The sequence below is a fragment of the Oryctolagus cuniculus genome, chromosome 2 (genome assembly GCF_964237555.1).
Source record: "Oryctolagus cuniculus chromosome 2, mOryCun1.1, whole genome shotgun sequence".
Classification (NCBI taxonomy): domain Eukaryota; kingdom Metazoa; phylum Chordata; class Mammalia; order Lagomorpha; family Leporidae; genus Oryctolagus; species Oryctolagus cuniculus.
In genome coordinates, this window is record NC_091433.1 from 1,254,874 (window position 1) to 1,278,567 (window position 23,694).

Below are 23,694 nucleotides of genomic sequence, written 5' to 3' on the forward strand. Positions count from 1 at the left end.
CGTTCGGAGCCCCCTCGGCTCCGGAGAGCGGGTCACCGGGGGTCGGCGGGCAGCTGCCGCGGGCCAAGCGCTCGGACCACCCTCAGACTACAACTCCCGACAGGCCTTGCAGGCGGCGCGGCGCGGACAAGCTCTCTCGCGGGAATGCGGGGGCTGAGGCGCGCGAGCGTGGGCGGGGCCGGAAGCGACGCGGTTCAAAGTGGTAATGGACGTCTTCCTTATCCAATAGAATTGGAAACAGGGCTCCTTCCCCGGCAGCCGCGGGCGAAGGGGAGGCGGCGGCCACTGGGGACGCGCGGGGGGCGGGGCCTGGGCCTCGGGAGCGGAAGTGGACTGCTGTGGAGGCGGCGGCGCCTGGCTCGGGGGCTTCTCCTCAGCGGCTTAGAGGTGCTTCCTCGCTCCAGGACAGTGGCGGCGGTGCCTCCCGGACCGGAGCAGCTCCGAGTAAGGCCCGCTCCTCGGGGAGGGAGCGGCGGCCGGGCCCAGCAGACGCCGCGTTCGCGCGGCCTGTCCAGGCCTCGGCGTCCGCGCCTCCGGCGGCCGCCCAGCGCGGCGCGACCCGCTGCGGGCCCCGTGGCCGGCCGGGCCTGCCGGGACTTCGGGCCGCCTCTGCCCACCCGCCCCGCCGCCTGCGCCGGCGTCCCGAGCCTCGCTGGGCGCGGGAGAGGAGGTCTAGGGGGCTCCCCCGGCGCGGCCGCACGACCGGGCTCGGAACTCCGAGAGGGAAACTGAGGCTCGGGCCGGGGCGCCCAAGGTCACGGGAGAGGCGCCCGGGCCTGCCGGCGGCGGGGAGGCAGTGAAGGCTCGTGTCCTCCTTTGTGCTGGCGCCGCCGCCCGCCGTCGGGGGCCCGCGAGCTCGCCGGAACGCCTGGCCGCGTGGCGGGCGCGCTGCTCGGCTCGGCTGGGCGCGGGGCCTGGAACCGGGGAGCCCGCGCTTCCGGGTGCAGCGTGTGGCCGCCGCCCCGGAGGCCCGTGTAGGAGCCCGCGGCGGACCCCCGGGCGCCCACCAGCGTCCACCTCGGGCGGGGAGGGCCGAGCCTGGGCGAGCCGCGCCTGCGGGATGCAGCTTTTGTCTTCCTGCGGCGCCCGCGGACGCTCGGGGTCTCGGCCTGCGCAGCCGTGCCGGGGTCCTGGGGGGTGAGGCGGGCGGCCCGCGGTCGCACGGTGGAGCCGAGTTCTAGCTGCGGGACCCGGAGTGCGGGCCGTGTGGCCGTGGGAGGCGGCGGCGTTGAAGGGGATTTTTTTGCTCTGGGTCGGTTTTGCTTGTGAGTTTGGGGTCGTTGTGTTGCTTGAACTTGACCTTCCAGTCCTGACCCGGAACCTCACTAATGACGCTTAAGAGGGTCCCGACTGCTCGCCGCCATGACGTTAGGGCCGCGTATATGGGCATACTGTGTGTCTGGTTTTTATTCTGTGAACATCTGTAGAGAAAGGGAGAGACAGATCTTCATCTGTTGGTTCACTCCCCAAATGGCCGCCGTAACCAGGGCTGGGCTGGGTGGAAGCCAGGAGCTTTATCTGAGTCTCCCAAGGCGGCCCAGGGCCCAAGCACTGGGGCCATCTGCTTCCCGGGCGCATTAGCAGGGCTTGGGATTGGAAGTGCAGCAGCTGGGATTCCAGTGGCTTCCATTTGGGAGGCTGAAACTGCTACACCAGAGTGCTGGCTCCTATGGTATGTCCTTTGTGTACTGTACATATATCTGTTCTTTTTTTTTTTTAAAGATTTATTTATTCACTTGGTAGAATTACAGAGAGAGAGGAGAGGTAGAGAGATAGAGGTCTTCCATCTGCTGGTTCACTCCCCAGATGGCTACAACGGCCGGAGCTGCACTGTTCCAAAGCCAGGAGCCAGGAGCTTCTTCCGGGTCTCCCACACGGGTGCAGGGCCCAAGCACTTGGGCCATCCTCTACTGCTTTCCCAGGCCACAGCAGAGAGCTGCATGGGGAGTAGAGCAGCCAGGACTCAAACCGGTGGCCGTATGGGATGCCTGCACTGCAGGCTGCGGCTTTACCTGCTACGCTACAGCGCTGGCCCCCATGTATCTGTTCTTAATACATAAAATAAGTAGGATTTTTCACCCTCTTTCAGAAGACACACTTTAATATTCTGAGCACAGTTTTGAAGCAAACAGTAGTGGATTACAACAGTGAACAAAATAGGAATGTGGTGCCTCTCCTGGAGCTAAGGGCTGAGAGACCCAGAAAGTCCCTGACACTGAAGTACAGACTGTGCAGGAAGTGTGGCAAGAGATGGGACAGACTGGAGACACACGCAGGATCCCGAGAGATGGGACAGACTGGAGACACACGCAGGATCCAGAGAGATGAGACAGACTGGAGACACACGCAGGATCCAGAGAGATGAGACAGACTGGAGACACACGCAGGATCCAGAGAGATGAGACAGACTGGAGGCACACGCAGGATCCAGAGAGATGAGACAGACTGGAGACACACGCAGGATCCAGAGAGATGGCACAGACTGGAGACACACGCAGGATCCAGAGAGATGGCACAGACTGGAGACACACGCAGGATCCAGAGAGATGAGACAGACTGGAGACACATGCAGGATCCAGAGAGATGAGACAGACTGGAGGCACACGCAGGATCCAGAGAGATGGCACAGACTGGAGACACACGCAGGATCCAGAGAGATGGCACAGACTGGAGGCACACGCAGGATCCAGAGAGATGAGACAGACTGGAGACACGTGCAGGATCCAGAGAGATGGGACAGACTGGAGACACACGCAGGATCCAGAGAGATGGCACAGACTGGAGGCACACGCAGGATCCAGAGAGATGAGACAGACTGGAGACACATGCAGGATCCAGAGAGATGAGACAGACTGGAGGCACACGCAGGATCCAGAGAGATGGCACAGACTGGAGACACACGCAGGATCCAGAGAGATGGCACAGACTGGAGGCACACGCAGGATCCAGAGAGATGAGACAGACTGGAGACACGTGCAGGATCCAGAGAGATGGGACAGACTGGAGACACACGCAGGATCCAGAGAGATGGCACAGACTGGAGACACACGCAGGATCCAGAGAGATGGCACAGACTGGAGGCACACGCAGGATCCAGAGAGATGAGACAGACTGGAGACACACGCAGGATCCAGAGAGATGGCACAGACTGGAGACACACGCAGGAACCAGAGAGATGGGACAGACTGGAGACACACGCAGGATCCAGAGAGATGGCACAGACTGGAGACACACGCAGGATCCAGAGAGATGAGACAGACTGGAGGCACACGCAGGATCCAGAGAGATGAGACAGACTGGAGGCACACGCAGGATCCAGAGAGATGAGACAGACTGGAGACACGTGCAGGATCCAGAGAGATGAGACAGACTGGAGACACACGCAGGATCCAGAGAGATGGCACAGACTGGAGACACACGCAGGATCCAGAGAGATGGCACAGACTGGAGGCACACGCAGGATCCAGAGAGATGAGACAGACTGGAGACACGTGCAGGATCCAGAGAGATGGGACAGACTGGAGACACACGCAGGATCCAGAGAGATGGCACAGACTGGAGACACACGCAGGATCCAGAGAGATGGCACAGACTGGAGGCACACGCAGGATCCAGAGAGATGAGACAGACTGGAGACACGTGCAGGATCCAGAGAGATGGGACAGACTGGAGACACACGCAGGATCCAGAGAGATGGCACAGACTGGAGACACACGCAGGATCCAGAGAGATGAGACAGACTGGAGGCACACGCAGGATCCAGAGAGATGAGACAGACTGGAGACACACGCAGGATCCAGAGAGATGAGACAGACTGGAGACACACGCAGGATCCAGAGAGATGAGACAGACTGGAGACACACGCAGGATCCAGAGAAATGGCACAGACTGGAGACACACGCAGGATCCAGAGAGATGAGACAGACTGGAGACACACGCAGGATCCAGAGAGATGAGACAGACTGGAGACACACGCAGGATCCAGAGAGATGGCACAGACTGGAGGCACACGCAGGATCCAGAGAGATGGCACAGACTGGAGGCACACGCAGGAACCAGAGAGATGAGACAGACTGGAGACACACGCAGGATCCAGAGAGATGAGACAGACTGGAGACACATGCAGGATCCAGAGAGATGAGACAGACTGGAGACACACGCAGGATCCAGAGAGATGAGACAGACTGGAGACACACGCAGGAACCAGAGAGATGAGACAGACTGGAGACACACGCAGGATCCAGAGAGATGGCACAGACTGGAGACACACGCAGGAATCAGAGATGAGACAGACTGGAGACACACGCAGGATCCAGAGATGACACAGACTGGAGACACACACAGGATCCAGAGAGATGGCACAGACTGGAGACACGTGCAGGAACCAGAGAGATGGCACAGACTGGAGACACACGCAGGATCCAGAGAGATGAGACAGACTGGAGACACGTGCAGGATCCAGAGAGATGGCACAGACTGGAGACACACGCAGGATCCAGAGAGATGAGACAGACTGGAGACACACGCAGGATCCAGAGAGATGAGACAGACTGGAGACACACGCAGGATCCAGAGAGATGGCACAGACTGGAGACACACGCAGGAACCAGAGAGATGGCACAGACTGGAGACACACGCAGGATCCAGAGAGATGGCACAGACTGGAGACACACGCAGGAACCAGAGAGATGAGACAGACTGGAGACACGTGCAGGAACCAGAGAGATGGCACAGACTGGAGACACACGCAGGATCCAGAGAGATGGCACAGACTGGAGACACACGCAGGATCCAGAGAGATGAGACAGACTGGAGACACACGCAGGATCCAGAGAGATGAGACAGACTGGAGGCACACGCAGGATCCAGAGAGATGAGACAGACTGGAGACACACGCAGGATCCAGAGAGATGAGACAGACTGGAGACACACGCAGGATCCAGAGAGATGAGACAGACTGGAGACACACGCAGGATCCAGCCGCGGAGGTCTTGGAAGTGTCCCCCATGGAGAGGGTTTCAGAATTACTTGTTTTACTGCCAAGTGGCAAACATGAAGTTGAGTTTTAAACTAGGAAGTAACACAGTTAGAGTCATATTTTAGAAAAATTGCCCTGAAAAGGTTCAGTTAGAAACGTGAATAAGGCTGGTGGCTTTGGGGCTGGACAGGAGGAGAACAGGTAACATGGACCAAGGCAGTGCCTGGGGCAGAACTTGTGTGGGACATTGCCAGTGCTTTTCACTCCCACCAGCTTCTGGGACGGGTGGGGGCAATCAGGAAAAATATGTGCACAAAGCAGTTGGTGTGTATGCTCTATGCAGGTGGCTGGGTTTGGTCTTTGTGTGTTAACAGTGTTTCATTTGAAATGATTTACCAACATCTTTTTTTTATTATTATTTATTTATTTATTTTTTGACAGGCAGAGTGGACAGTGAGAGAGAGACAGAGAGAAAGGTCTTCCTTTGCCGTTGGTTCACCCTCCAATGGCCGCCGCGGCCGGCGCGCTGCGGCCGGCGCACCGCGTTGATCCAATGGCAGGAGCCAGGTGCTTTTCCTGGTCTCCCATGGGGTGCAGGGCCCAAGCACTTGGACCATCCTCCACTGCACTCCCGGGCCACAGCAGAGAGCTGGCCTGGAAGAGGGGCAACCGGGACAGAATCCGGCGCCCCAACCGGGACTAGAACCCGGTGTGCCGGCGCCGCTAGGCGGAGGATTAGCCTAGTGAGCCGCGGCGCCGGCCCGATTTACCAACATCTTGAACTGTTCCTAAAATAGGGATTTTAGAAGATAAGTTGGCTCATGTAGAATGTTACAGGGTTGGCTATTGCTGAGTTATATAATTTATGTGCTCGTTTTTTTATTTTTAAAAAATTTATTTGAAAGAGTTACAGAGAGAAAGGGAAAGACAGAGATCTTCATCTGCTGGTTCACTCCCTAGATGGCTGCAATGGCCAGGGCTGGGCCAAACGGGAGCCAGGAGCTTCATCCAGGTCTCCTATATGGGTGCAGGGGCCCAAGGACTTGGGCCATGCCTTGCTGCTTTCTCAGGCACATTGGCAGGGAGCTGGATGTGAAGCAGAGCAGCTGGGACTTGCCCATATGGGATGCTGGCCCTAAAGATGGCGGCTCAACCCGCTGTGCCACAATGCCAGCCTCCATGTGTGCTCTTACAGCTTTTGTTTTTGAAAAGTAGAGTGACAGCAAAGACAGATGGTTCACTTGCTGGTGCACTCCCCAAGTTCCCTCAACAATCCATCCGGGTGTCCCAGAAGGGTGACAGGGGTGCAGGCACATTAGCAGGGAGCTGGATTGGAAGCAGAGTTGGTAGCCCAACCTGCTACATCACAATGCTGTCCCCTGCATTACATTTCTTAAATATCTTGTTCCTTAGCAAGACTCAGAATTCCAGAGCCAAGACATTCTGAGGTGAGAATGTGAGGTTTGAGTTAGGAAATGGAGGATGATGCTGTAGGCCTCCGTGATTTTACTTGGAAGTAATTTTGGGGCACAATAAGGATGGCAAGTTCACTGGTACTGCATCACGAAGGGTAGCAAAGGCCTGGAGGCTTCTAGATGAGCAGTAGCATTAGCATGCCTTCAGACTTCAGAAGAGACTTTGTGACCACAAAGCTTTCCTGGAGTATTTTTTTTTTTTATTTACTTTAATTATTTGACAGAGTTAGAGAGACGTAGAGACAGAGAGAGTGGTCTTCATCCGCTGGTTCACTCCCCAGGTGGCTGCAACGGCCAGAGCTGCGCCCATCTGAAGCCAGGAGCTTCTGGGTCTCCCACACAGGTGCAGGGGCCCAAGCACTTGGGCCATCTTCTTCTGCTTTCCCAGGACACAGCAGAGAGCTGGATCGGAAGAGGAGCAGCCGGGACTAGAACTGGCGCCCAGATGGGATGCCAGCGCTTCAGGCTGGGCTTTAACCCGCTGTGCCACAGCGCCGGCCCCCACCTGGAGTATTCTTTTTTAAGCCACATGGTTTGCTGGTTCTCTTATTAAGGTATATTAGCTGCAGAATGTCTTGCAGGCTGAGGAAATGAGTCTGGTGTGTAGGTTTATTTTACATGCATAAATTTAAAATGAAAGAATATCTGCTAAATGACATCTTTTTATTTTGGAATCATAATAGTAATGTTGATGTTAGGAATATGATGGTTACTTTTGGGTCTTGAGGCCCTGTTTCTTACTGTCTCTTACAGAATCACCCGCAATACTTGTGTTAAACCCTCACGTCACTTGTCCTGAGGCACTGGGAGATCAGGGTCGCATAGTGTCAGCAGAGCTAGCATCTTAACCCTAGCTTGTGTTGGGCTTTGCTGTGTCATCTTTTTTCTGTGGTAGGAAAAGGCGTGGCTGGTGTTTCTAGTATACTTCAGGTAATAAAAATAAAAAAAGTGAGGTTAAATGATGAAGTTATCTTTATTTTCATGTTTCTTTTTTTCTTTTGACAGGCAGAGTGGACAGTGAGAGAGAGAGAGAGAGAGTCTTCCTTTGCTGTTGGTTCACCCTCCAATGGCTGCCGTGGCCGGTGCGCTGTGGCCGGCGCACCGCACTGATCGGATGGCAGAAGCCAGGTGCTTCTCCTGGTCTCCCATGGGGTACAGGGCCCAAGCACTTGGGCCATCCTCCACTGCACTCCCTGGCCACAGCAGAGAGCTGGCCTGGAAGAGGGACAACCGGGACAGAATCCGGTGTCCCGACTGGGACTAGAACCCAGTGTACCGGCGCTGCAGGCAGAGGATCATGTTTCTTTTAAGAGAGATCTGATTATAAACATTTTCAAGAAGCTTTATTCTTAGTGACAGTGTTGTATTTCTAGAAAATGTCATTGCTGTTCCTGAGTTTCTCTTCCCTGCCAGTGGGGTGATTCCCCTGTCTGCTACCTCTTCTTCTTTTTTTTAATAAATGTTTATTTTGTTTGAAAGGTAGACTGTTAGAGGGAGAGACAGAAAGGAAGAAAGATCTTCCATCCACTGGTTCAATTCCCAGATGGCCTCAATGGGTATGGTTGTGGCTAGGCCAAGCCAAGCCAAAGCCAGGAGCCTGGAACTCCATCAGTGTTTCCCATATGATATGGGAGCAGAGCCTCAAATAGTTGGGCCATCTGCTGCCGCTTTCCCAGGTACGTGAGCAGGGAGCTGTATTGGAAGCAGAGCAGCTGGGACTTAAACTAGCACTCCAGGATGGGATGCCAGTGTCACAGGTGGTGGCTAAACCTACTGTGCCACACCAGTCCCTACACCTCACCTCTTAACTTTAGCCAAATTATTACTAAATTCTGTTGCTTGCTAATTAAAGCGTTCTTTGTAACTGAACGTTTGCTGCTTTTTTTTTTTAAGATTTATTTATTTGAAAGACATAGTGACAAAGAGGCAGATCTTTCTGCTGTTTCACTCCCCAAATGCTCACAACAGCCGGGAGTAGACCAGGCTGAAGCCAGGAGCCGGGAACTCCATTTGGGCCATTATCCACTCCCTTTCCAGGAGCATTAGCAGGAAGCCGGGCCAGAAGCGGAGTAGCTAGGACTCAAACCTGCACTCCGATGTGGGATCCCCACAGCTTAACCCACTACGCCAGCCCCTGAAGTCGGCTTTTCTTCTCAGCACTTTCTTGATGGCTCTCAGTGTGCTCTGGCCTCCTGCAGGTTGGACATGCCTGGGACAGATAGTCTGACTTGTCCCCTCGTGATCGTGTGTTTTGAAGTCTCCCTTCATTTCCTGAAGGTGGCTGTATTTTTGTACTGGTAGTGTGAGGCTCATTTCCCCCATCTCTGAAATTCTTTTTTTTAATTCTCAAAAGCATTCATCCCTTTCAAGCTTCTCAGATACTTGGTAATTTCAGTGGGGAAGAAGCCTTCAGTCATGGCGCCAGCGCTGTGGCTTAGCGCAGGTAAAGCCACACCCGCAGTGCTGGCATCCCATGTGGACACCAGTTGGAGTCCCGGCTGCTCCACTTCCGATCCAGCTCTCTGCTATGGCCTGGGAAAGCAGTGGAAGATGGCCTGGTGCTTGGGCCCCTGCTCCTGCGTGGGGGCCATAGGGAGAGGCTCCTGGCTCCTGGCTTTAGATCGGCACAGCTCCAGCCATTGCAGCCATCTGGGGAGTGAACCAGCAGATGGAAGCTATCTTTCTCTGCCTGTCTCTGTCTCTCTGTAATTCTGGCTTTCAAATAACTAAATAAATTTTTTAAAAAATAAATAAAAAGTCTTTATTCACGTGTTTGTGCCAACTGCTGTGCTAGAGGGAGAGTAGTTTGTGATAAGTACTTGATCCAGAGTTGTGTTTATTGTGTTAAGGAAGTACAACAGAATTAAATGAGGACTAAATGGAATGAGAGGAATGGGAGAAACCTTTGAGCTAGGTCTTGAAGGATGCGCAGAAATTACCCACGGGGTGGGAGCGGCAGGACTCCTTTCCTTAGCACATTATGGCACCACAACAGGAAGGAACCGTGAGGGGGAGACAGACAGCCGCGGTGCCTCGCGGACAGTGTGGTTGGTTCTGCTCTAACCCAGAACCCCCACACTTGGGTCTACCCAGCGTGCAGCAGGAGAGTCACACAGAGGTGGTGGGGCAAAGGTGCTGCAAAGCCCAGAGCCAGGAGCTGAGCAGCTGTCCCTTCCCACACTGGATCAGGGAGTAGAAGAATCTGATCCATTGAACCTGGGCCGGTTCCTGTGCGAGTGCCTGGTTGGGCTGCAGTACCTGGCTCTCCTTTGATGGATCAGCAGTATTGTGTTCTTGTGGGAATTTGGGTGGCAGGTGGTACTTGCTTGGTCAGGGGTGATGGTTCCTAGTAACAGCCCTGCCAGGATTTATCTTCAGGGGTGATGAGTGACCTCATGGGTTTAGTGATGGATGGACCCTGTAGGGCTGGTTGTATTACTTTTAATTTAATGAGTTAATTTTAGTAACCCAGAAGGCCAAAGAAACTTTAAGCAAAGAGATAAAGAAAGTTTCAGTCCGGCACCGCGGCTCAATAGGCCAATCCTCCGCCTAGCGGCGCTAGCACACCGGGTTCTAGTCCCTGTTGGGGCGCCGGATTCTGTCCCGGTTGCCCCTCTTCCAGGCCAGCTCTCTGCTGTGGCCCGGGAGTGCAGTGGAGGATGGCCCAGGTGCTTGGGCCCTGCACCCCATGGGAGACCAGGAGAAGCACCTGGCTCCTGGCTCCTGCCATCGGATCAGCGCGGTGCGCCGGCCGCGGCGGCCATTGGAGGGTGAACCAACGGCAAAGGAAGACCTTTCTCTCTGTCTCTCTCTCTCTCTCACTGTCCACTCTGCCTGTCAAAAAAAAAAAAAAAAAAAAAAAGAAAGTTTCAGAGTAGTATCCAGTACCTACATCAAAGCCCTGACTGTGCGGGGGCTCAGTTTCTTTTGGAAGGTTGATTTTGTTCCATTGGGATGAATATGTTACGGAAAAGTTGAAACATAATGGGAGATGTGCGTTTGCGGTGCCCAGTGAGAGATACTTGGTGAACACGGAAACTCGTACCCAGCCACATGGACCATGCACATGTCAGACACCTGGCACCCCTGTGGATTTCCTGTGTGTGCCCTGCACACGCATATCCGGTGTGCGGCATTCACCTTCCTTCCCAGTAGTCGGAAGCTGTAAGACTCACTTCTGCGGTGGAGCTCCATAGGCCCTTTCCGTGACGAGTACCGGTGATGGGTATTTCTCAGTAACTTGACGTGTTGAAGTGAGTTGCCATTTTCATTAGGTTCTTGTGTGCGTGTGTCATTGACCGAGTTTCCGAGTGTTGTTCCCTTCATACAACTCCTAAAATACTTGAGGTCTTCAGAGTACTAATTAGTGGACTGATGGCTGGCAGTCCTAAGTAGCTGGAGCCTGGTGCCTGTAGAAACTAAGATGGGGGCTGGCACTGTGGCACAGCAGGTTAAAGCCCCTGCCTGTTCCACTTCTGATCCTGCTAATGTGCCCAAGAAAGGAGCAGAGGATCGTCCAAGTCCCTGGGCCCCTGTGCCCACGTGTGAGTCCCAGAAGACGCTCCTGGCTCCTGGTTTCAGCCTGGTCCAGTGCCTGCTGTTGGGGCCATTTGGGGAGTGAACCAATAGATGGAAGACCTCTCTCTGTAACTCTGTTTTTCAAATAAAATCTAAAAAAAACCTCACAAACTATTAGAAACCAAGACAGGATGAGAGGGTTGGGACATTTTCCCCTTCTCCCTCCAACTTCTGGGAAGGGGAGAAGGACTGAAGAAGTGGCCAGTGAGGTCAGGCAAGCCTGTGTCACAGGACAGGGTTTGGGGAACTCCTGATAGCACAGCTTGGAGGTTGGCACCCGGACAGGGTGTGGAGGCACTGCACTACTTCTCACTGCTTGGCTTGATGCATCGCTGTGTCCTTCGTAATATCCATTAGTTATCTGAGAAATGTCTGGATTTCCCCGCGCCCTTGGTGATGCTGTAGCAAGTTAATCAGGCTTGAGGAGGAGGCGTGGGAATCCCTGTTTACAGTCTCGGCCAGGAGCACAGTAAAAGAGCCTGGAACTTGGGACTGGCATCTGAACTGAAACAGTCCTCGACCTCTAGGATTGGCTGCTGTCTCCACGTAGAATGTGTCAGAATTGGTTTACCCCAGGAGGCACCGCTGGAGTCCATGCAGAAGTGGTCTGTTGGTTTTCTGTGCTGTGGAACTGCAGTAGGAGAGCCTGGGTCCAAGTCAGTGCTGCTGCTGCTCATGCCCCTGATTCCGTTTTTGTCTGAGCGCTGTGGTTTCTTGCGTAGTGGGAGGGGGCACATGTGTGGAACTGCAGATGAAATCAGAAAGGTGAAGGATGAACTGGGGAGGACAGGCTGGCTGTATGATGTGAATACTTTGTGCATTATGTAGGCAGTGGTTGTAATCTTTACCTGCAATGTTATCGGATCATTTGGAACTTGGTGATTTTTTTTATTTTTAAACATTTGTGTTTTGTTTTTTTTTTTTTTAAAATTGTTTATTTGAAAAAGTGACAGGAACAGAGAGAGAGAGAGAGTACTTCCATCTGCTGGTTCACTCCTCAAATGCCCAAAGCAACCAGGGCTGGACTCTGCTGAAGTCAGGAGCCAGGAACTCCAGCCAGGTCTTCCCACATGGGTAGTAGTATCTGCTTCCTCCCAGATGCATCAGAAGTAAGCTGGATCAGAAGCAGAGGTGAGACTTAATCCCAAGTACTTTTATTTTTATTTAAAAGGCAGAGTTACAGAGAGTGATAGGTAAAGAGATCTTTCATCCTCTGATTCACTCCCCAAATGATGGCCCGCAACGGCTGGAGCTGGAGTGAACAGGAGCCAGGAGCTTCCTCCATGACTCCCACGTGGGTGCAAAGGCCTAACCACTTGGGCCATCTTCCACTACTTTCCCAGGCCATAGCAGAGAGCTGGATGGGAAGTGGAGCAGCCGGGACTCGAACTGGTGCCTGTATGGGATGCCAGCACTGCAGGAGGCAGCTTTAGCTGCTATGCCACCATGCCAGCCCCTTTTTTATTTTTATTTTTTAGACAAGTTTGTTTATTTGAGAGACTCAGCTTCCATCTGCTGATTGATTTCCCAAATACAATGGCTGGGGACAGAGCTAGGAGCCAGGAACTGAATCCAGATTTTCCACATGGGTGGTGGGGAGCCAGCCACTAAGGCTGCGTGCTAGGGTTTGCATTGGTGAGAAGCTGGAACCGGGTGCTTTGACACGGCACTCACGTGTCTTAACCAGCTTCTTCACTGTGGGGACAAACACCTGCCCCTTCGTGATTTTTTTTTTTTTCTTTTTTGGGTGACCTTGTAAACTTTCTTCCTTGAGCCCACTTAATGTTCTTCCTTTAGCTACCCTCGCCTGGAGTATTCCTGTTAAAGGTGCTTGCTTTTCTTGTTTTTTTCTGGGGCTAGTAACCATTGACTTACTGTAGTTCACTTTCTAGGTGGAATGTTGAAGGAGGTTGAAGAGGATTTGGTTAGGACTTCGGCACAGATGCCACTGTGAGGATAGGTGTCCCTAGGAAATTGATCGAGCTAGCCATTTGATGACAGCACGCATCATTTCATTAGCCAGCCCACAGGTGCATTGGACTAAGGTTGGAAGGGAAAGCCAAGGGCTGAGGAGCCCTGGGGTGGCGCCATTTGAGATCAGCACCCTGTACACTTCCCATTGCTCTGCTGGTTTGTGTCAGAGAATCAGATTTGTAAACTTCTGACATCACCCTTTATTCTGGCCTCTGAGCCCAGGCCGTGTTGGCTGAAAAGTGTGAAGGTCCCTTGTTTCTGGTTTATTTCAAGTTTTGGGGGATTTGGGCTGTGGCCTGATTGTTGGTGGTGGCTTCATCATGGTTATAAGTTTGTGTGCAGCTTAATTTACAATAGCTAAGATATGCAATCAACCCAAAAATGCGCGTGAACTGAAGACTGGATAAAGAAATTATGGGATATATACACCATGGAATACTACACAGCGGTTGAAAAAAATGAGATCCAACATCATACTTAATGAAATAAACCAGTCCCAAAGACAAATAACATGTTCTCCCTGATCTGTGATAAGTAACAAAGCACCTAAAAGGTAATCTAGGGGCCGGCATTGTGGCACAGTGGGTTAATGCCCTGGCCTGAAGCGCCAGCATCCCGTATGGGCACTGGTTCTAGTCCCAGCTGCTCCACTTCTGGTCCAGCTCTCTGCGATGGCCTGGGAAGGCAGTAGAGGATGGCCCAAGTCCTTGGGCCCCTGCACCCACATGGGAGACCTGGAAGAAGCTCCTGGCTCCTGGCTTCGGATCAGTGCAGCTCCAGCCATTGCAGCCATCTGGGAAGCAAACCAGCAGATGGAAGACCTCTCTCTCTGTCTCTGCCTCTCTGTAACTCTCTTTCAAATAAAATCTTTTTTAAAAAAAAAGGTAATCTATAGAAGTGAAATTAACACTTCAAAATGCAATGGCATTAAACAGCCCTTACCTCAACTGTTGAGGAACAGCTTTTTTTTTCCTCATACAATTTGTTGAACTCTCTTTACTTATTATAGAGTTAATTGTAGGTATATAAAGTTAATTGAAAATCTTAGTTAAAAATAATGGGAATAGGAGAGGGGGGAAGAAGAAGGGGTAAGAAGGTAGGTATGGTGGAAAGAATCACTGCATTCCTAAAGTTGTATTTATGAAAAGCATAAAGTTTGTATTCCTTACATAAGAGGTTTTGGGGGGGGGGTAGATAAATTCATGAATGTTCGGCATTGTGGTGAAGTGGGTTAAGCCACTGCCTGCAATGCCAGCATCCAGATGGGCACCAGTTGGAGTCCTGGCTGCCTCTCTTCCAATTTAGCTCCCTGCTAATGGCCTGGAAAAAGCAACAGAAGGTGCTTGGGTCCCCACCACTCACGTGGGAGACCCAGATGAAGCTCTAGGCTTCAGCCTGGCCCAGTGCTGGCTGTAGGGACCATCTGGGGAGTGAACCAGCAGAAAAGAGAGAGACAAATCTTCAGGGCCTCTGAGCTGCTGTAAGGAGTCAGTGGCTGGAAGAGGGGTGCCCTGTCAGGGCATCTGTGAAGACTTGGTTCTGCCTCCAAGTCCTCGTAGCTCTAAGCAGTGGTGGCTTTCTACCTGCTGCCGAGTGTTTTCTGGAAATGATTAAACCTTGCAGGCACAAACATTGCTCCTGGGGTCCTGGTTTGTTTTGCTTGGTTTTGCTGTTTGTCCTTGTTTGGGCATCTGCAACCCATTTGGGCTGCAGTTCGAGTCCCGGCTGCTCCACTTCTGACCCAGCTCTCTGCTATGGCCTGGGAAAGCAGTGGAAGATGGCCAAGTGCTTGGGCCCCTGCACCCACATGGGAGACGTGGAAGAAGCTCCTGGCTCCTGCCGTTGCAGCCATTTGGGGAGAAAACCAGCAGATCGAAGGTTTCTCTAACTGCTTTTCAAATAAATCTTTATGTTGCGCGAGTGTTTATTTTTCTACTGTACAGTCTCCACACTCTATTCATGGGTTCTGTGGTGATGGATTTAGTTAACAGTGAATTAAAAATATATGAAGGGGGCCAGCGCCGCGGCTCACTAGGCTAATCCTCCACCTAGCGGCGCCGGCACACCGGGGTCTAGTCCCGGTTGGGGCGCCGGATTCTGTCCCAGTTGCCCCTCTTCCAGGCCAGCTCTCTGCTGTGGCCCGGGAGTGCAGTGGAGGATGGCCCAGGTGCTTGGGCCCTGCACCCCATGGGAGACCAGGAAAAGCACCTGGCTCCTGGCTTCTGCCATCGGATCAGCGTGGTGCGCCAGCCGCAGCGGCCATTGGAGGGTGAACCAACGGCAAAGGAAGACCTTTCTCTCTGTCTCTCTCTCTCTCTCACTGTCCACTCTGCCTGTCAAAAAAAAAAAATATATATATATGAAGGGACCGGCGCTGTAGCGTATCAGGTAGATGACTCCTGCAGTGCCAGCATCCCATATGGGTGCCAGTTCGAGTCCGGCTGCTCCACTTCCGATCCAGCTCTCTGCTATGGCCTGGGAAAGCAGTGCAAGATGGCCCAAGTCCTTGGGCCCCTGCACCTGCGTGGGAGACCCGGAAGAAGCTCCTGGCTTCGGATTGGCACAGCTCCAACTGTTGCGGCCATCTGGGAAGTGAACCAGTGGATGGAAGACCTCTCTCTCTAATTCTTTCAAATAAATTAATTAATTAAAAAAAAAGAAAGAAAATGTATAGACTTTTTTTTTCTTGTCCTAAATAAGACAGCATAGCATAACATAACATATACTTATGTGGCATTTGTGTTTAGATATTATAAATATATGGGAGGATATGCATAGGTTATATGTAAATACTGTATTTTACATAACTTGAGCACCCATGGGGTCTGATATCTGTAGGGGTTTCTAAATTCAGTACCCCACAGATACTGAGGGACGATGGTATTTCTAGCCACTGGAGAAGTGTCCAACCTAGACTCTGCCCTGTAGACAGTTACTGAAGTAAAAGGCTGATGAAGTCGTCTTGGGGTTGCTGGGAGCCCTACGTGGCACCTTCATTCCCTGTCATTGTTCCAGCAGCTCTGAGGTACAGTGAAGACGCTGAGGCACAGATCAAGTAGCTGTGCAGGGCTGGGGGGCGTGTGTGGTCAGCTGTGTGACTGCTGGCGCTAACAGCGTACTCTGATTCGTGCTAACAGGAGGCCTGTGTTTTTCTCGAGTTCTAAGAGAGGTGGTTATTGCTGTTCCGGGGCTTCAGGGCTCCATTTCAGAAGGTTGAAGGGCTGGCATTATGGGGTAAAGCTGCTTCCTGCAAATGCCAGCAACCTGTGTAGGCACAGGTTTGAGTCCCAGCTGCTCCACTTTTGATCCAGCTCCGTTCTAATGGCCTAGGGAAAAGCAGCTGAAGATGCCTGAGCGCTTGGGTCCCTGGCACCCCCGGGAGACCTAGAAGAAGCTCCTGTGTGCTAATGACACCCTGAGAAGGGCTCAAGTAGCTGGGTCTCTGCCACCCATATGGGAGACCTGGCTGGGGTTTCTGGCTCCTGGATTTGGCCTGGCGCACTCGCGATTGTGGTCGTTTGGGGAATGACCCAGCAAATGAAAGTTCTCTGTGTGCTTTCTATCTTAACTCTGCCTTTCAAATAAACAAACAAAAATTATTTTTAAAGGGATTCTGAGGGATTTAGGCTGTGTCTGAGAGAGAGAGAGAGAGAGAGAGAGATTTATTTGAATTACAGAGAGAGGGAAAGACAGATCTTCCATCTGCTGGTTCACTCCCCAGATGACCACAACAGATGGAGCTGGGCCAGACCAAAGCCAGGAACCAGGAGCTTCTGAGTCTCTCATGTGGGTCCAGGAACCCAAACACTTGCCGTTTGCTGCTGCTTTCCCAGGCACATTAACAGGGAGCTGGATCAGAAGTGGAGCAGCAGGGCCATAAGGGATGCTGGCATGGTTTAACACACTATGCCATAGCATTGGCCCCGACAAGAATTCTTTTTAAGATTAACATAGGGGAGTAGGCACTGTGGCGTAGTGGGTAGAGCCACCACCTACAGTGCCAGCATCCCACATGGGCACTGGGTTGAGTCCCAGCTGTTCCACTTCTGATCGAGCTCTCTGTTATGGCCTGGGAAAGCAGAGTCCTTGGGCCCCTACACCCGCATGGGAGACCGCGTAGCTGTTTTATATCTGCACAGTTCTAGCCATTGTGGTCATCTGGGGAGTGATCTAGTGGATGGAAGACCTCTCTCTGCCTGACCTCTCTCTGCCTCTCCTCTCTCTGTATAACTCTGACTTTCAAATAAAAAAAAAAAAAAAAAAAAAGATTAACATGGGGGCTACATTGTGGCGTAGCCTGCAGTCCTGTGGTGCTGGCATCCCATATGGGCGCCGGTTCAAGACCCGGCTGCGCTACTCCTAGCCAGCCCTCTGCTGCGGCTCTCTGCTTGGGCCTCTGCACCCGTGTGAGAGACCTTTGGATCTGCACAGCTGCGGCCATTGTGGCCATTTGGGGAATGAACTAGTGAATGGGAGCCTTCTCTCTCTCTCTCTCTCTTTCTCTCTCTCTCTCTGCCTCTGCCTCTGCCTCTCTGTAACTCTGCCTTTCAAATAAATAAATCTTAAAAAAAAAAAAAAGATTAATACAGGATTAAGGATATAACTACACAAAATATTATTCAGCAAAGCATCCAAGTGACAGAAAGGACTGGTAAATTATTGAATTTTATCACCAGTAATAAGGTAGCAACATTTATCCAGTTAATATCTTTGTGTTTTAGGACTTGATACTGGAAGGCTGCCCGGATCCAAATTCTTCTGCAAACCCGAGGATGTGTGTGCTGGTGGCGTAAGTGGTTGAACACCCACCCTCCTGGCACACCTTTACACAGACACAGTCCCTTTCTGAGCACAATGAGTACGGTACGTTCTGCGGCTTGTGAGCTTTATTTTCTGGGCTAAGCAACCACCTTATTCTATGTACACATTAAAGGACATTCTGTAAAGTGCTTCTGAGTATGGCTACTTCTTGGAGAGAGTGCAAGCATCCTTGTAGTGCATAGACCAGCTTGCTTCTCCGACTGGATCCCAAATGTCACGGGTGGTGCCCCAGAGACGGAAGGAGTGGCATCAGGCTTTGGAATCCCACACCATCTGTGCTGTTGTCAGTGTTGTGAAAGTATTAATTTTTTTTAGTTTTAAATTATATACAAGCCAGTTTTCCCTGCTATGATGTGTCTCTGTGCAGTTTTTGTTTTGGTTCAGTGTATGTATAAGGGTAATAAGCTGTGGTGAGTTTTCTCACTTTCGGTAACTGAAGTTGACTTCTTTATAACTATTGTTAGAGCTGTTGTCACACCTCAGAGGTAGCTGTGGCTTGGTGTAACCCACTTGTCATGTGTCACATGGAGCCTCGAGCTCTAGAGAAGATTGCCTAGAGGTCCCCCAGCCCCATTTTACTGACAAAGCCCCCTCTTCACCGTGTTCATATCATCTAGATTCAAAACAGCTGTTTGAGTTTCTGCATTCCTGATTGGTTGGATGAGATGTGAAACAGTCAGGTTCTCATTCCATTTTCCAGAGGTGCTGTGAGTGCTATCAGGAGGAGAAGAGTGGGTGGCAGGATGAGGCTGAGCGGGTGTTGCCTGGAGCGAGTGTTGGATCCTATAGCTTCTGTTCTCCCCCTCTTATCCTTTGGGTCCTTACCCTCTCCCGTGTCAGCACTGTGTGCTCCAGGGCCCACTGTTGATATCTGTCCATGATATGGCCTGTTCCCTCAGCCCACCCTTTGGAAGGGAGGTGGTCTCTGACCTTGGCTGTTTCTCTGGGGCTTGCCATCATAGGAAAACAAATGCCTTACTCTGGAGTCCCATCTCTACCCAGGTGAGGACAATTGGGCCTTTTTTGAGAGCCTCTGTAAAAAAACAAATTTATTTATTTGAAAAGTAGAGTTACAGAGAGAAAGATGGCCCAAGTGCTTGGGCCCCTGCACCCATCGGGGAGACCTGGAAGAAGCTCCTGGCTCCTGGCTTTGGATTGGCCAGACAAGCCACTGCAGCCATTTGGGGAGTGAACCAGCGGATGGAAGGCCTCTCTCTCTCTCTGCCTCTGCTTCTTCCAGGTCTCCCACTCTGGTGCAGGAGCTCAAGCACTTGGGCCATCTTCTGCTTCCTCAGGCCATAACAGAGAGCTGCATTGGAAGTAGAGCAGCTGGGACTCAAACTGGCGCCCATATGGGATGCTGGGACCACAAGTGGTGGCTTTACCCGCTATGCCACAGTGCTGGTCCCAAAAAATGCAACTGTGACCATTTGTGGAATGAATCAGCAGATGGAGGATTCTCTCTTTATCTCTCCCTCTGTAACTCTGTCTCTCAAATAAATAAAATTTTTTAAAAAAGAAACAAAAAACCCAGGTACGTCGGTGTGGGATAGTCCTGTTGATTGTATCCCGTATTGTATACTAAACACCCACCCCTAGAATCTCAAGTTTCGAAGACCCCAACCTCAGACTTGCTCGCTGTTGTTTATGAGTTGAGCCATTTCTGGTGACTTTTTGTTCTCTTTCTCGAGCCTTGTCAGTCTGGGGCTCACGTGACTGTTTCCCCCTTGATACTTTCAGAGAAAGCGTCGTGGTGGGACAGCAAATTCTAGACAAGCCCAGAAGCGAACTCGGGAAGCAGCTTCTACCCCCGAGATCTCCTTGGAAGCAGAACCCATAGAGCTTGTGGAAACTGGTAAGACCGCCAGGGAACACTGCCTGTGGACAGGCTGAGTAGTGCGGTGGGGAAGCTCACATCGGGAGCTGGCCAGGGTCCAGCATTGTGGCTGCCAGCTGTGGAAGCTGCTCCCAACCAGGATCTCTGTAAGCTGATGCCAGGTTCTCCCACCGTTCAGAGCTGGAAGCTTGGTTCAGCCAGCCCTTGGTAGTAGGAGCTGGCGGCTCTGCTGATTTTCATTTCAGAAAGGCCCAAGAAGGCAAACAGAGCTACCTGTGCCAGGCTTACATGGAGCCGGCTGGGTTTTCCCTGTTCTGCCCTCTCAGGGAAGTGTTACGAAAGCGTGCTCTCTGAGTTGTCGGTCACAGCATGGCTTCCTCAGACCTTCACTTTTCTGCTGAGAAGCCAGGAGCCTGGCCCGCTGTCCTTAGCTGGGACACTGAGCACACGAGTGAGAGCTTCGGAGGACTTGGAATCTCAGACCAGGGAGAGTCCACCTGCTTTCCAGAATGCCTCTTGTCATCCTGTCACCAGTCTCAGCCCTGTGAGCAGGGCTTCTTCATGTTCAAGTCAAGAACTGTGTACCGGGAAGAATGGTGGATCAGGTCCTGGGTGGGCATTTAGCCTAGAGGTTAGGATGCTGATTAAGACACCATGTCCCATATCAGAATGCCTGGTTTTGGGCCGGCACTGCGGCTCACTAGGCTAATCCTCCACCTGCAGCACCGGCACCCCGGGTTCTAGTCCCGGTTGGGGTGCTGGATTCTGTCCCCATTGCTCCTCTTCCAGTCCAGCTCTCTGCTGTGGCCCGGGAGTGCAGTGGAGGATGGCCCAAGTGCTTGGGCTCTGCACCCGCATGGGAGACCAGAGGGAGGCACCTGGTTCCTGGCTTTGATTGAGCATAGCTCCAGCCTCGGCGGCCATCTGGGGAGTAAACCAACGGAAGGAAGACCTTTCTGTCTGTCTCCCTCTCTCTCTCACTGTCTAACTCTGCCTGTCAAAAAAAAAATACCAAAAAAAAACAAAAAAAAAAACAAAAAAATTTTTTTTTTTTTAAGATTTATGTGTTTTACTTCAAAGTCGCAGTTATAGACAGAGAGAGAGAGAGAGAGAGAGAGGTCTTCCATCTGCTGGTTCTCTCCCCAGATGGCCGCAACGGCCGGAGCTGCGCCAGTCCGAAGCCAGGAGCCTGGAGCTTCTTCCAGGTCTCCTACGTGGGTGCAGGGACCCAAGGACTTGGGCCATCTTCTACTGCTTTCCAGGCCACAGCAGAGAGCTGGATCAGAAGTGGAGCAGCCGGGTCTCGAACTGGCGCCCATATGGGATGCTGGCACTACAGGTGGCAGCTTTACCCACTACGCCACAGTACTGGCCCCATGCCTGGGTTTTGATACCCAGCCCTGGCTCCTGACCCTAGCTTTCTGCTAAGAAAATGGGAGGCAGTGGTGATGGCCCAGATAATTGAGCTCCTGCCACCCACCTCTTCTCCCTCTCCCCTCCTCCTCAAATAAACAGTTTTACAAAGGTCATCTTGGGCATCTGATATATTGTGATGTGTCGCTCCCCCTCTTCGTGGAGGAACGACACAAGACCCTGCGCTGTTCTTTCGTCTGCTCGGCCCTCCCCGGGTTTGCTGCTGGTTCTTCCCGGGTTGGCTACTGTCCCTTCCACCTCCGTGGAAGGGCGGTTCCCCCTGGCCGCTTTCCCCACTTCCGCAGGGGAGCAGCACACCGCCGGCCGGCTCTCTCGGGGGCTGCACAGGTGTTCCCTTAGATGTTCCCCTTAGATGTTCCTGGTGCATGTCGTCTCTCTCCTCCTTTATAGTCCTCTTCCACCAATCCTAACTCGGCTGCCCACACGCCGAGCACGCTGCTCTCCTCCAATCAGGAGCAAGTCCTACAGTTTATTGGTTGAACTGGAGGCAGCTGTGTAGAAGCTGTTTTCTTCTCTCCCAGCGCCATATTGTGGGAGAGCAGGTGCATAGAATAAGTCTTAATTCCAGTAACTTAGTCTAGTCCGAGCTGCTCCCCACAGTGATGGTTATTGTGAAGTTTTTTGTTAAATTTTCTTAAAAATTATTTGAGGGAGAAACACAGATGGAGAAAGCTCCCATCCCCTGGTTCACACTCCAGATACCTTCATTGAAGAGGCAGGGACCAGGAACTCATTCCAGGCTCCCATGTGGATGGCAGGGATCTAGCCACCTGAGCCATCACCTGCTGCCTCCCAGGGTCTGTTGGTCAGAGCTGGAATTGGGGGCAGAGCCAGGAACTGAAGCAGACATTCCAATGTGGCATGCCATCCCTTTGTGACGCCTTTGGCTACCAGACAGAAGCATGTTAGCATATGTTAAATGCTTTACAAGTCGCATTCCTCAAACAAGTATTAGACCAGTACTGTTTCTAATGTGTTTAACCTCATGCTTTTTTTCCTAGTTTTATTGTTTGTTTTTAGTATTTATTTATTTTAAAAGAGTTACGGGCAGGAGGAGAGAGTGAGATTTTCTGTTTGCTGGTATACTCACCCAGCTGGCTGCAACAGCCAGACTGGGCCAGGTGGAAGCCAGGAGCTTCATCTGGTTCTCCCACATGGGTGTCAGGGACCCAAACACTCGGGTCATCTTGTGCCGCTTTCCAAGGCCATTAACAAGGAGCAGGATGGGAAGTGGTGCAGCTGGGACCTGAACCAGTGCCCATATGGGATGCCAGCATTGGGGGCTGCAGTTTTACCTGCTAAGCTGTGATGCTGGCCCCAACTTCATGCTTTTGAATGTGAATAGTAACCAGAAACAAAATGGTTGTAAATACATTTTTGGTTTATGTGAAGGAAGTGATCTTTGCTCTACATTCCCTCCTACCAGACACGACTGGCATGGCTGTTTGGTTCATGCCCTTCCCACCTTCATTCTGTGCTCGTAGTGTACCCGAGAGCTCAGGAGGCTAGCTACAGAGCAGGCTCAGCACATCGGACACATTGGGGTCCTGCGGGGTGAATACATATTACTGTGGTTCTCCGTCCCAGTTGGGAAGGGCTTGCTAGAGAAATGGAGATTAAAGTGCCCTCCGCAGTCACTGCTGGAGGTGTTGTGCTGACTTCAGATCTTGGGTCTGAGTGGTTTGTTTCTCCCAGAGGTTTCAGGCGGGTCTATCCCAAAAGAAGGCCCGAGGTGAGCGAGCCTAGTGCCTTCTCCCGTGTGTAGGGGCAGGTCGGCATAGGCACAACCGTGTGGAGGGTAATACGCATGCACACCACACACACACACACACACACCCTGGTTGTGGAATTCTGGAAGGATATCTATGTGTTGGCGGTCACTCCTGAAAAATGGATTGGTCTTGATGCTCTGCTGTGTGTACTTCAGGATTTTTGTAGTTTGATATAAGCCAGTCTACATTTGTAATTTTAATAAAGCTTAGAGGAATACACCCCTGCCTTCCTCCTAATATTTGTTGGCCTGCTTTATTTTGAAGCTGGAGATGAGATCGTGGACCTCACCTGTGAATCTTTAGAGCCCGTGGTGGTCGACCTGACTCACAATGACTCCGTGGTGGTGAGTGTTGGCGCGTGAGAACTGCCGCTTCTGAGTATCCTCCCCAGCTGGTGCCCATGTCTGTAGACCTTGGTGACAGGTGACAGGTGACAGACAGGTGCTTGTGCTAAAGGGGCTCATGCATTCAGTGACTGGAACCCAAATGGGAAAGTTTGCAAGGACGTCATTTGTTGTGACTTCTTGTCTCTGGAGTAGATCGGTGTGACCTCTGCACAGCTGGCCCGCGAGGGTCTGGGAGGCTTGGTCTGATTTTACAGTTCATATCGGCTGTGCACCGAGGGTATGCCATGTAGCCTCACTCCCCTCACTGAGCGGTGTCTGCAGTCTGTTACGAGGACTAAGAGACATCCTGTATTTGAGTGCCTGGCACCTCAGGTGGCACCCAGTCAGTGTGAGTGTGTGCCCTCCCTGCTTAGCCCTGCCAGTGGAAATCTGGTTCCAGAAGCAGCTGCCGGTTAGCATGGCCCCAGGAGATGCAGGT

General features: G+C 52.1%; 1 protein-coding gene across 1 annotated transcript in view; it reads left to right on the forward strand.

The window, feature by feature from the left end:
* Positions 1 to 284: 284 nt before the first annotated feature.
* RNF4 (ring finger protein 4) overlaps positions 285 to 23,694 on the forward strand; it is a 36,962-nt gene continuing 13,552 nt past the window's right edge. The window contains exons 1-4 of the mRNA XM_002722398.5: positions 285 to 444; positions 17,727 to 17,868; positions 19,567 to 19,681; positions 23,134 to 23,213. Coding sequence (XP_002722444.1) covers positions 17,860 to 17,868; positions 19,567 to 19,681; positions 23,134 to 23,213 — 204 coding nt within the window. The 5' untranslated portion in view covers positions 285 to 444; positions 17,727 to 17,859. The remainder of the gene's footprint in view (positions 445 to 17,726; positions 17,869 to 19,566; positions 19,682 to 23,133; positions 23,214 to 23,694) is intronic.